This window comes from Condylura cristata, unplaced genomic scaffold (genome assembly GCF_000260355.1).
Source record: "Condylura cristata isolate star-nosed mole 26May11 unplaced genomic scaffold, ConCri1.0 scaffold00015, whole genome shotgun sequence".
Classification (NCBI taxonomy): Eukaryota; Metazoa; Chordata; class Mammalia; order Eulipotyphla; family Talpidae; genus Condylura; species Condylura cristata.
The window spans coordinates 37,153,954-37,167,196 of NW_004567116.1; the positions used below are offsets into that span (position 1 = coordinate 37,153,954).

At 49.7% G+C, this 13,243-nt stretch overlaps 2 protein-coding genes across 2 annotated transcripts in view; one reads left to right on the top strand and one right to left on the bottom strand.

The window, feature by feature from the left end:
- The window catches only part of CHRNA10 (cholinergic receptor, nicotinic, alpha 10 (neuronal)), a 10,146-nt gene extending 1,915 nt beyond the window's left edge, over positions 1-8,231 (top strand). Inside the window, exons 4-8 of the mRNA XM_004683683.1 lie at positions 4,287-4,366; positions 5,141-5,286; positions 5,649-5,803; positions 6,557-7,089; positions 7,774-8,231. Coding sequence (XP_004683740.1) covers positions 4,287-4,366; positions 5,141-5,286; positions 5,649-5,803; positions 6,557-7,089; positions 7,774-8,231 — 1,372 coding nt within the window. The remainder of the gene's footprint in view (positions 1-4,286; positions 4,367-5,140; positions 5,287-5,648; positions 5,804-6,556; positions 7,090-7,773) is intronic.
- A 1,371-nt stretch (positions 8,232-9,602) lies between these two features.
- On the bottom strand, positions 9,603-13,243 carry ART1 (ADP-ribosyltransferase 1). Its single transcript, XM_004683684.1, has 4 exons — positions 13,126-13,243; positions 11,959-12,739; positions 10,438-10,479; positions 9,603-9,700 (listed from the first exon to the last, which is right to left on the bottom strand). Exons 1-4 carry the CDS (start codon positions 13,186-13,188, stop codon positions 9,603-9,605), a joined length of 984 nt encoding a protein of 327 aa, XP_004683741.1. The 5' UTR covers positions 13,189-13,243.

Here is a 13,243-nt window from a genome sequence, read left to right on the forward strand (position 1 = left end):
GGGTCTTTATGCATGAAGATTATGTAAAGGTTTTTATTAAAAAGTATATATATATATATATAAATAAATGATCTAGATTATTTTCCTCTTTCTGAAGCTACTTTCTTAAAAAAACAAAATAAAATGAAATGTTTATAGCATTCATGGTATTGGCTTTCCCTTTGTGTTTTGGAGCCTTCTTCAAGATTTATGGTGGCCTGGCTTGATTTGAAATCTAAATGGAGACACAGTTCATGGGTTAAAGAGAATAATTTGGGGCTAAACTAGGATATATGCTAGATTTATAAGGGCAAGATTAGGGGTGAGGAGGTTAAGGTTAATGATTTGTCCTAACTGCTATACATGTATTTATGCACTTGAGTTTCCTATTAGGGGGCTGGGGAGGGGCCTCACAATGCTCAATGGAATATACTTTGTATCCATAGCCTTCTTGCTCAAGTCATTTTTTCATCTCTTTAACAGAATATGAATATTTTTTTTAAAGATTTATTTGTGCATACAGAATTGGGGTACAGGCCAGAGATGCAGGGCATGAGAGGATTCACAGAGACAAAGTGAGGAGCAGGACAGGCAAATGTACTGAAATAAACTGGGGGGAGCAGCGGGCAGGTCAGGAGAGGTCTGCTGTGCCATGTAGGTCACTCCCTGGCCAGGAATAGCACTTATGCTGCAGTGGCTGCAATAGCTTAATAGTGCAGTGCTTTAACCCATTGGTACCATCAAAGAGGGCCATGTGAGAGTATTTCATTTAGGGTCTAGGATACAGACTTCTAGGACATCAAGTGCAAACAGCTGAGAAAGCTAAGTAAGTCTGTCTCATGACTGGGATCTCCCTCTTACTTTGGCTTCTGAGGATAAGGGTTACTCAGCTGAAAATGAACATTCCTTGTATAAATTTTTATCGGAACATGTTTTCATTTCTCTTAGGTATATACTTAGTAGTGGATTACGGAATCAAATGGTGGTATTTCTTTTACAAGGTAGTCAGTGTCACTTCACATCTCCACCAGCAATGAAAAAGGTCCTGATTTCTCCATACCCTCTCCAACATTTGTTACTGTGCACTGCTTTTACAGCCATTCTAGTGGGTATAAAGTAGTATCTAGTTATGGTTTTAATTTGTATTTCCCTATTAACTAATGACATTGAGCATTATTTGTTGTGCTAATTGTCCACTAAAATGTTTGTTTTGTTTTGTTTTTTGTTTTGAGAAATGTCTATTTAAATTCTTCACCTAGGGCCCTCCCTGGTGGCACAATAGGTTAAAGCACAGCACTGTGAGGCTATCCGCAACCACTGCAGCATGAGTTCCATTCCTGGCCAGGGAAGTGACCCACATGGCACAGCAGACCTCCCCTGACTCCCCACTGTGGTGGATCCTCTCACCCCCCTACACCTCTGGCCTGTACCCCAGTAATTGTGTGCGTAAATAAATAAATCTTTAAAAAATTCTTCACCCATTTGAAATGTGAGACATAGCTAACTTTTTTAATTGAGACATACTTCACTTAACAGGAATTTCACAATTTTGGAGGGTATACTACAGTGTTGTGTTTTTGGTTTGTTTTTTTTTTCTTTTAAAAAGATGCGTACAAGAACTGGGGTATACACCAGATATGTGGGGGTGAAAAGATTTACCAGATGGGCGTACAAACTGCTACAACCACTATGGAAAGCTGTATTGTAGTTCCTTAGACTACTAAAAATGGAGCTACCTTATGACCTAGCAATTCCACTCCTAAGGATCTACCCAAAAGAACACAAAACATTAATTCAAAAGGATACATGCACCCCTATGTTTATTGCAACACTATTTACAATAGGAAAAATCTGAAACAACCCAAAAACCCCAAAATGGACTGACTATTGGATCAAGATGTTTATACATATACACACACAATGGAATATTACTCAGCAATCAAAGAAAAGGTAAACTCATCCCCTTTGCAGCAACATGGATGTAGTTAGAAGGGGTCATGCTCAGTGGAAAAAGGAAAAAGAACCTATTGGATGGCTTCACTTACAGTAGGAATATAGGGGAATCAAGTAAGACAAGGGGAAAAAGAAGACACAAAACAAAAACAGACAATAATATACCGGAGACACCCTGCACGGGTGGGGAGGTAGAGGGGTCAGAAGGGAGGGAAGAGCACAAGGGAATGTGGTACACAGGCAAACCAGGGAGGGGGGGGAGGAAGTAAACATGGTTTTAAAATGAATTACAATGTAAATTATATATATTAATTTTTTTTTTTAATTTCAAATAGATTCACCAAAGATAGTAGGGAGCAGAACAGACAGGCTGACTGAAACATACTTCCAGGGGAACAGCAGGCAAGCCGAGAGGTCTGCTGTGCCGAGAGGTCTGCTGTGCCATGTGGGTCAGCTCCCTGGCTAGGGAGTGCAGTGGCTACAAATAGCTTCATATTGTTAAGACTTGACTCCTTGTGCCACTAGGGAAGTGCTGCAGTGTTTTTTTACTGTATTTACTACTGTGCAATCTACACCACTTACTCCAAAACATTTCCATTCCCTATAAATTAAAACCCATTGCTGTTAGCAGTTCCAATATCCCTTCACTCCCATGCCCTGGGAACCACTAACCAAACCCAGTCTATATGGATTTGCCTACTCTGGATGTTTCATATAATATATTGACTTTTAAGTCAATATATATTTTTTTAATATGCTTACAGAACTGGGGTACAGGCCAGAGGTATGGTGGTGAGAGGATTCACCAGAGACAGTGGGGAGCAAAACAGGCAGATTGATGAAGTACACTGCTGAGGATAGCAGCAGGCAGGTCAGGAGAGGTCTGCCACACCATGTGGGTCAGCTCCCTGGTCAGGGATCGAACCCATGCTGCAGTGGCTTTGGAGAGCCTCATAGTGTGGTGCTTTAACCAGGGAGAGCCCAGCATAGCATTTTTAAGGTTCATCCATGTGGTAGCATCTGGAAGTATTTTATTCCAATACTTTATTCATTAATCACCTTGGGCCATCTATGTATCTGGTGGCACATCTGCCAGGATTCTTTGCCCTTAGGGCATCCTAGGTGGTGGGAGGGGTTAAGTCTCAACACTATGAAGCAATCCACAGCCACTGCAGCATGAGTTCCATCCTGGCCAGAGAGCTAACCCACATGGCACTACAGACCTCTCCTGACTGCCCTCAGCAGTGTACTTCGTCAGTCTGTTCTGCTCCCTACTCTGTCTCTGATGAATTCTCTTACTGCCCCTGCACCTCTGGTCTGTAACCCAGTTCTGTATGCATAAATAAGTAAATCTTTAAAAAGAAAAAGTTTAAAGTGACACTAAAACCTATGTTTTCCCTGCTACCCAATATTTGCCTGCAGTGTTTAGGCATGGGGAGAACACAGGTTCAGGGAGGAATGGTTGTGAATACTCTATGGCAGCCCAAGGCTCAGCACCATCCCCAACTGGAGGAAAGAGATTACCAGACACAAAATTTTGTACCTCATTGGGAGCAGAGCTGACAGTCTAAAAGGAACATCCAGAATTCAGCAATGGCAGCAGAATTAGCAGAATAGTTACCAACCCAGGCCCTGACTCCATTCCTGTAGATCCTAAACCTGTCATCCCTGTACTCTCCAACCTCTCAGACTGGGCCTAAGCAGAGCCTGGGTGCTGTCTTACAGAATTGAATAATTCAGGTCCCAGTGACCTGAGGTGTCAATTTCAGTTGCTCAATTCCCCAGGGCACAGATGTCCCAACCTTGTAATTAAGCTAATGAAAGGGCAAGGGCTAGGAGGGGCCTGGTGTCCTATGCTTCAAAGGGCTGAGGGCTGCTGGAGCCCTTGCCCTTACCCTGCTGAGAATCAGGCTCTTTCAGAGCTCAGCTTTGGGGCATGGAGGGAGGAAGCCAGGGCTAAAACAGAAGTAGGCAAAGGAGGAGAGAGTGGAAAGATGAAGTTCAGAACTAGGGGAACAAAGAGAAACCAAGAAAGCATTACAGAGAAGACCACAGGAAATAAACTGAGTAAAAGATAAAGGGGCACAGAGGTAGAGAAAAGAACAGAGGCAGAAATAGGAAGAAGCGAGGACCTACAGAGAAGAACTAAGTGCTAGAATTCAGGAACAAGTACAAATAGGGACAGATAAATGTAAGGGCTGCAATGCACCCAGAGAGTAGCTAAATCTAGCGGAGAGCTGTCTTCTGACTTACAGGTCTTATCTACACCATCCTTGCCAGCAGCACCAAACGCTGCCCTAGTTCGGACCAAGAGGCTCACACCCTGAGATTTGCCCTACCTCTTGCTGTGGCAGAGCCATGGGTCCCTGGAGCCACCACATCAGCCTCCGCTTCTCTGTCTCCAGCCTGGGCCTTCTGTTCCTACTCCTTCCAGGTATGAAGCTCAGCAAGCCAACCCTGGATCACAGATTGCTGCTGTTTCCATCCTTCCTCAACCAATCTCCACATACTCTTAATTTCTTCCTTCACTACCTGTGCTGGTAGCAAACTACCTAGGGAGTGGGGAGGGGGACTGTGCTGAAGAGGAGACTGGCCTAACTCAGGTAGGAGTAATGAGGGGATCCTCCAAGGGACAGGGCTGGAAGAGTCAGGGGAAGGCCAGATCATGTAGGGTCTTCAAAGCCAGTCTGAGAGCTCAGGCATTATCCTGCAGGCAATGGGGAGCGCTAAAAATGATCTATCAGGACTGTGAAGGATGGTTAGAGGGTCTAAGTGAGAGAAGCAGGGTGCAGTAAGAAGGCTACTGCAGCAGCAGGGGTCCACATCAGGGAGGACAAGACTTGGGCTGGAGAGGAGATGACACATTCAAGACCTGTTTGGTAATCCGACTGACAAGACGTGGGGACTGGTTGGATTGGAGAGGAAGAGGGCAGGAGAAGGGAGAGATAACTTTGGATTTCCAGTTGAGGTCACTGGGGGATGCTGTTTGCTGAGATGGGGAATACATAATAAGGAGCAAGTTTCAGCACTCTTTCAGGCAGACCAGGGAGGGATTAGACTTCCAGCTGGAGGAAGAGAGTACAGACATGGGGACACTGTAGCTGTGTGAAGAGAGTGGAGAATGGAGCAGGTGACAGGGTTTCTGTCTTTATGGGTAAAGGATATGAGTAGAGGACTCAGACAGACAACCCCTCTTATTGTCCCCCAGAATGCTTGGGGGTCGAGGGCAGGCTGGCTCACAAACTGTTCCGTCACCTCTTTGCCAACTACACAAGTGCCCTGAGGCCTGTGGCAGACACAGACCAAGCTCTGAACGTGACCCTGGAGGTGACACTGTCCCAGATCATCGACATGGTATGTTGTAGTGGTTTGTACACTGTGAGGTGTGTCTGCAACCTTGTCCAGGAATGGGGGAAGGGATTATGAGGCGAGGCGACTAGGATTATTCTCCAAACAATTGTTTTTTGTAAATGCTAATGTTAATGACAATACTAACAACTACTAACTGATAGATACTAATTGTTAGTGTCCACAACTTGCACACCTGAGTCCTTGCCTAGCAGGGATTATTACCCATGTAACTGCTGAGGAACTGAGACCTAGAGAAGAATCTGCTAAAGTCACATAGCAAGGTCAGGCCTGGGTGGGAACTGTGCTGCACAGACAAGTTGGGTTTGTGGGTATCTACGTCTCTGCCCATTCTCTGCCTCCTCTAGGATGAGCGGAACCAGGTGCTGACTCTATACCTGTGGATCCGACAGGAATGGACAGATGCTTACCTACGATGGGACCCCGATGCCTATGGTGGCCTGGATGCCATCCGCATCCCCAGCAGTCTTGTGTGGCGACCAGACATTGTTCTCTATAACAAGTAATGCCTGCCTGGGCCCTCCCTTCCCTCACCCCTCCTGGGTTGCTGTAGGCTCTAGGTATACACAGACATCCTCCTCCTCCCATCCCACTGATCAAATCTGATTGCTATGCTACCCTGAAAACTTTCTGCCTGCCCCCTTCTAAATTCACATTCCCTTTATGGCATTCCCTGTTTAGACTGACCCAAAGCAAACTGGGCTGACAGTCTCCTGGGAACCCATTATGTGGTCCTGGGCCAGTTCGGTATGTCTGGAAGTGAGTTCTGGGACACAAGCTTCTCTTTATGGCATCCTCCTAACCCCCCCCCCCCCCACCACCCTCCCACCCCCACTCCCTGTCCCCCTTCCAGGCTGCTTCTGAGTCTCTCCGGGTTCCTGAGGGATTTCCTCCTGGGTCTACACCTTTAGAGCATTCCTCTGTGCCACCTACACTAGTTCTATGTTTTCTTTTCCACATACTCAACCCCTGGTTCCTCTAAGAGTTCTGTAGAAGACACCTAAGGGGAGTCTCTGTGCCTGCCCCTACCAACTTTTGCAGAGGACATTTTACACTGCCCTAGGCTAGATCTGTGTCCATTCAGGAGCAGCCCCTTCTAGGCACCAAAGGCATAGAGGGTCCTCTCTGTCCCCCCTCCATGTGTCTCCCTAACCCCTATGGTCCTGTAGTCACTGAGCCCCTGGGGTCTGCCCTGGTCTCCGGGGGCCCCAGGGCTCCACTGTGATCACCTCAGGGAGCCATCCACCTCCCACAGAGCTGACGCTCAGCCTCCGGCCTCAGCCAGCACCAACGTGGTCCTGCGGCATGACGGCGCCGTGCGCTGGGATGCGCCTGCCATCACGCGCAGCTCCTGCCGCGTGGATGTGTCAGCCTTCCCGTTCGATGCACAGCGCTGTGGCCTGACATTTGGCTCGTGGACACATGGCGGGCTCCAGCTGGACGTGCGGACGCGCGGTGCAGCCGCCAGCCTGGCGGACTTTGTGGAGAACGTGGAGTGGCGCGTGCTGGGCATGCCCGCGCGGCGTAGAGTGCTCACCTACGGCTGCTGCTCCGAGCCCTACCCGGACGTGACCTTCACGTTGCTGCTGCGTCGCCGCGCTGCAGCCTATGTGTGCAACCTGCTGCTGCCTTGCGTGCTCATCTCGCTGCTAGCACCTCTCGCCTTCCACCTGCCCGCCGACTCAGGCGAGAAGGTGTCCCTGGGCGTCACCGTGCTGCTGGCACTCACCGTCTTCCAGCTGCTCCTGGCAGAGAGCATGCCACCGGCAGAGAGCGTGCCGCTCATAGGTGAGCAGAAGACGCTGGCTAGCTCCAGAGCCAGGGAAGCCTGGTCCCTCCCTGCCCACTTCTCTGTTCAGGGGCAGAAGTGCGGATAACAAGAGACCCAGGTCTAGGAGCTGGGTCAACAGACTGGACCACGCTTTAGTGTGACAGCGATCATGTCTCATTCTGAGGAGGGAGGAAAGGAGAGTTCCTTCCAGGGAGGACTTTCCTCTTCAGTGGGACAGGAAGAAAGGGGTCTGGGTCTTTTGTGAAGTACTTGAGGATCCCCACTATGGTAATAACAAGCAAAATGGACTAAATATGTGCCTGACACTCTCCGAACATTTGCCATTTATTAACTCAGGGAAGCATCACCACAAATCTATGAGGTAGGTTCTAGTGTTATCCCAGTCCTACTGAGAATATCAGTAATTTGCCTCGGGTCAAGGTGCTGCTTATGGAGAGTAATGACTCTTACACCAGTTGTGTAAGAGTCAGTCTCCAGCCCTGAGGGGAACTGTTAGGAAGCAAGCTGTTGCTAAGAACCCACTCATAGGAATGCTGGACTGGAGACCTTGGCCTCCTTCCTGCCTCCATCTGTTGGGCTTGCAGGTTCCTGAGAGTTTGTTCCTGTTTGTTTTGAGGTGGCTGGGAAGTTTAGGCTCCCTGAGTTCTTATTTTGAGTCCAGCTCACTCTTTCTCTTGCAGGGAAGTACTACATGGCCACCATGACCATGGTCACCTTTTCCACGGCACTCACCATTCTTATCATGAACCTGCATTACTGTGGTCCCAGTGCCCGCCCAGTGCCAGCCTGGGCTCGGGCCCTCCTGCTGGGATATCTGGCACGAGGCCTCTGTGTACGGGAACGAGGGGAGCCCTGCACGTGGTCTAGGCCACACGAGTCAGCCCCCAGCCCCCAGCCTTCTGAGGCAGGGACTGACCCCCCAGCAGGCCCTTGCCATGAGCCTCAGTGTCTGTGCCATCAGGAAGCTCTGCTCCATCATGTAGCCACCATTGCCAGCACCTTCCACAGCTACCGGGCAGCACAGTGCCGCCATGAGGACTGGAAGCGCCTGGCCCGTGTGATGGACCGTTTCTTCCTGGGCATCTTCTTCTCCATGGCTCTGGTCATGAGCCTCCTGGTGCTGGTGCAGGCCCTTTGAGTCCCAGGGGTCTGCTGTAGCCATAGCACCTCCAGCCAGGGATGGAAAGGTCAGGTGCCTCAACTAGGCCACTCATTTCTCCACACTGTACCTAAGAGCTGGAGATACCTTTTGTTCAGGGTCTTTGCTGACTGCTAAATTCATAACCCACGAGTGGATACTTGCTGTTTCTGTCCCCTAACCTTTACAGAAAATCTAAAGCTTGCCACTCCCCTAATCCTTACAGGGAAAGCAGTCTAACAAGGGCAAGATCAAAGTCCTGGAGGTAGACTTGAACTTGGATGCTGAGTGTTAGAGCTTGCAGTAAGGAGAGATATGCTGCATTTCCTATCTTCTCATCTTTCCTCAGGGGCTGCTTTTATAGGAACTTGGTCTTGCTTTTATTGGAACTTGTATAGCGCTCTGAGAAGGGGACTCATAGTCTAGTTTCCAGAGTTCCACAGAAATTTGACCTCAATTCAATCAAATCCCAAGTCAATAAAGTGTGTGACTAGCACCTCTTTGGTGTCCTGTCTTACCTTGGGGCCCATAGTGGTAGAAACTGGAGATCCAGGTTTGTCTCCCTAGAGATAGTAGCCCCAGAGGACTCATGGATCAGAGCACAAATACATCTCCACTGACAAGAAAATGACTGGGATTCTATGGAGACTCTACAGAGTCCCTAAAGCCTCCTCTGCCATCTCATCTGCCCTCTACCCTCTGGAGTTAGGTCAGGTCCACCTCATTCCCACAGTACCATTTGGAGGGCTTGCATGTATCCATGGCAGGGGCAGTGCAGGGATGACCCTTCACACTGCATTTGTCTCTTTCTGACTGTCCCGTGTTTCCCAGCACCACCTCTGTTCCTCCAATCCAGTCAGTACTCAGGAAGTGCATAGTCTAATATGGCAAAAACATGGACATGTGAGGTAAAGAAGCACCTAGTGTCCATGGGAGCAGGTGGCAGGCCCCACTCCAGCAGGTGGGAGAGGTTAGAGAAGGCCTCCCAGAGCAGGGAATAGGAGCTTTCTAAGTGCACATGTGAGGCATTTAAGCAACACCAGTAAGTACTTGGCCACTACTTTTGTCACCAGCCCCCTCTGCCCCACCTGCACAAACACACACACACTAGTCTAAGTCTCTGTGATCTGCAAATCAATATGACCCTGGAGTTCCCCACCTCTGTTAAGCATCTCACTCCCAGAGCCCTGGCTAAGGCTCAGTTCCCATATGCTCTTCTCTTTCTCCACTGGCAGGCCTGGCAGCTACCAGAGAGAAACCCAGAGTTCCCTGCAGATGAAGTTGGCATGGTCCTGGGCTACAGTGAGAACACACACGATGGGCATCCTCATGCCGGGCAGAGGCAGCAGGCAGGCTGTTCGATCTGATGGATCAGAGGAGGCCTAGACACCCTGGAAAGGCCTCTCCTATAAGGTGCCACAGCAGCAGTAGAAGGAACCAGGATGTAGAAAGGGGACCCTGACCCATGGCTGCAGGGAAAAGAGAGGCAGAAGGGGATTCAGAGGCAAAGTGAATTCCATGAAGAAACAAGTTGAAGACAAAATAGCAGAGGGAGCTGAGGTACTCACGAAAAGGGTGGCTGCAGTTTCTTCTCAGGGGTTGGCCTATTAAGGTGGGTCCCCTGGAAAAACCAATTCTACCTATACAAGAGGCAGCCCTGGTGCAGCAACGTTCAAGGGAAGAGAAGAGTCACAGCTCAAAGGGACTGGAAATCATCCAGTCCAATATGCTTATTAGACACAATAATAGAAACTGAGGTCACAGAGAAATTAGGGCAGAACCTGTGCCAGAACCCAGGTCTCTGGCCTTCCCGGCCTAGCCTCTGCCTAAAGCAGCCCTCAAGGTAATAAGAGGGACAATTCTGTGGCTGACAGAAGCCTGAGGGAGGGTTTGATAGGCCTTGCCCTTCCCTCTGTCTCCTGGATGCAACCTGAACCAAGATGAGGCCTGATCAGCATCTTTCTTTGAGGCAGTCTGGGGCAGGGGTGTCAGCTCACACACATAGACATCTCCCCCACACATAGACATCTCCCAGGAGAAGTGAGCGAGCTCTCATCTCTTAGACCCCCAGAACAGTCTAAGAGGGTTGACTTATTTTGACTAAAGGGGGTTGTTGTCCTTGTAAGAGGACACCCAGGCAAGGAGCCCAACCCAGGGCAGCTTGCCCATCCCCAATCTGAGCCCAACCAATTCCAGCAGCCCTTACCTGAGTTATCCAACTGGCAGGGTCCAGACTTGCACCTCTTGTCTGCAGGGAAGAAAAAGTAGAGTCCAAGGCTCAATGGCTGCCAACATGAGAAAGGACCTCGAGCTTGATGGCCCATCTCTGACTTGTTCTAGGAAACCCAGCCCACTTCCCCAGTGCTGCTTCCTTCTAGTAAGACCTCCCTAACCCAGGCTTGACTGAAATGTGAGCAGTGAGCCAGTCCTGAGAGCCAAGGTCTGTTCTGAGTTACTCCTCCTGCTCTGTCAGCCTGTGACTTTGCCCCCTGACTCACCCACTGCTCCCTCACCATGCCTTGCCCCAGCCACGGGGGACTCTTGGTGTCCTTTGTAGGTCTTCCTCGACTTCTCTCAACTCATGCTTGCTCGTGATGCTGTCTGAGGCGAGAACTAGAGCCACACCGAACTTTCTCCCAATTTTGAAGTGGTCCATGCTTCCAATGAACAACATGCCTCTAACTATGAAAATGGGTCTCATGAGCCCCTGGAATCACTAAGTCAGAACCAGCAGCCCACAGCCCTTTATGGGATTAAGGACCTACACCTGTCCTCTTGCTCCTCTGGTCAGTCAAGGGAGGATGGGAAGAGTTCCCAAGGTCTGCCTTGGCCTGACATGGAATGTAGGGACACACCACCTAATTACTGCTTCACCGCCCCCCAGCCCACATGCCTGGTAGCAGAGGATTCCTGTTCCATCAAACACATGTTCCTCTCAGAAGCTGAGGTTGTGGTTTTTATCATTTCTGTCAGTACTGTGGCTAGAAATTGATTTCAGCTTCCAGTTGGACAAAAAGTCTGACCAGGTCAAAATACTGACCAGGTATTTGATTATACAGTTAAACCATATTTTATTCAACCATTTCCTTCTTAATGGACATGTAGGTTTCTTTCTTAATTTTTATATGACAGATAATATTGCAGTGGACATTCAAGTATGTTAGTCCTTGTCTCATATTTTTATAGAAAAGCTATCAAAAAATGGGGACAAGTTGACTGCCCCAGTGAGGAATCCCTTTTTGGCCTCTCACCAGACAAGTGACCTACTTTGTCATAGACACCACCTGGGACAAGAAGCATGCTGCCTCAGACTGTCTCCCCTAAGATGGAGAGGATGAAGGGCAGAGGGACAGGACTGCATCCTCTTCACTGCTTGCTTGTTTTGTTTTTTGAAGATTTGTTTATTTATGCATACAAAAACTGGGGTATGGGCCAGAGGTACAGGGGGTGAGAGAGGGGAGCAGGACAGGCAATCTAGTGAAATACATGGCTGAGAGAAGCAGTGGGCAGGTCAAGAGGTCTGCCACGCCATGTGGGTCAGCTCCCTGGTTGGGATTGAACCAACGTAGTGGCTGCAGATAGCATCACAGTACTGCACTTTAACCCACTGCACCACTAGGAGGGACCCTGCTTGCTTGTTTCTTAATAGCTAAGTAAGTATCCTCTGGAAACAGTCTGGGGAGTCCACCATCCACAGAGGTGCTGCTGCCTGGCACACCCTGCTCACCTTTGATGTATTCACAGTTGTAGGTACTGCGCTTGCCCATGGCCCGGAGGTAGATGCGGGCAGGGCCCTGGACAGGTCTGCTGGCATTGATCACCTGGAAGGTCTCGAAGGGGGGGATCAGTACTTCCTCCTCACTGGGGAAGAAGGAGTAGCCCTTGATAGGGGCCCCAAGGCAGGTCCAGATGCCAAAGAAAGTGTCCTCACCAAAATGCTGTGCGGCAACGTTCCGCAGGGATGCAGAGGCAAAGCCCCCCAGTCTGACGGTGGCCCCAGGCCCCGCTGGCCGGAAGCGCAGACCGTTCACCCCTCGGAACACTTGGTGGCACCGGGGCAGACGCTGGCTTCTGCCTAGTACTTGCAGGGCCTCGGTCAGCAGGAAATGGAGTGTCTTGAAGGGGAAATGGTTGAGGTAGTGAGCCCGGGAGCGGCCCGCCTCTCGCACAGCTGCATTGAACTCCTTGTGCAGGGGGCTGTTGGCTGTGTAGGCCAGGAGAGCCACCCCATGCTCATCGCGAAAGCCGAAGGGTCGTGGGGGTGGGCGGGTAGGGCTGAAGCCCCACTGTGACCCCCAGGCCTGGCGCTCCTGCCACTGACTGCTAGCCACTGCCCAGCCGTCTGCATACACTTTGTTGGTCTGGAACTCTGTGAGGTTGAGATCCGGGAGAGCAGCTATCATGGCCTCTGCACAGCCGGCGTACTGGTCATCAAAGGAGGCTGGGGCCATGTCCAGGGGCATTTCTTGAGAGAAAAGTTCTCTTCCAGTGATGAAGTGACCCTGGACCTGAGGGAAAGGGAAGATGCTAGGGCTGAGAGGATGGGCCCTGGGTTAATAGGGGCTTATCATGCAGCTTTCCCCTCCACTAGGGAATGTTAATCTGTACAGTTTAATAAATATCAATTGACACCTAGTCTGTGCCATTTCCAGTGCTTGACATATTGGCACAACATGGAAAGATACTAAGGGATCCAAAATACCTAGAGGGAAAGGGGTTTGGGAACTGGTAGCAGCAAACTCCCAGGACTAGTGTCTGGAGCTATCACCTCAGGTTGCATGGTCCCCAAGGAAAATGCCAAGCATTCTCCTCTCCCTCTGTTTCATCTTTCCATTGTTCACAAGCCAACAGCTTAGCTCCCTGCTAGCATGGGGAGAGTGGAGGATGACCATACCTGTAGTGCTTCCATGAGGCCCACAGATACAAGCAACAGAAATATCATGGCAGGAGTCAGCATGTTGGAAGTGACCCTGGGCAAGTTACTGTTTCTCTTTGGGTCTCAGTTTCCTCAT

Excerpts from the sequence above, each read along its gene's own strand:
- ART1 (XM_004683684.1), bottom strand. The coding sequence starts at position 13,188 with ATGCTGACTCCTGCCATGATATTTCTGTTGCTTGTATCTGTGGGCCTC. Across the intron at positions 10,480-11,958 it reads CAACTGTGAATACATCAAAG|ACAAGAGGTGCAAGTCTGGA; the intron begins GTGAGCAGGGTG and ends TCTTCCCTGCAG. Across the intron at positions 9,701-10,437 it reads CTGCCAGTTGGATAACTCAG|CCATGGGTCAGGGTCCCCTT; the intron begins GTAAGGGCTGCT and ends TTTTCCCTGCAG.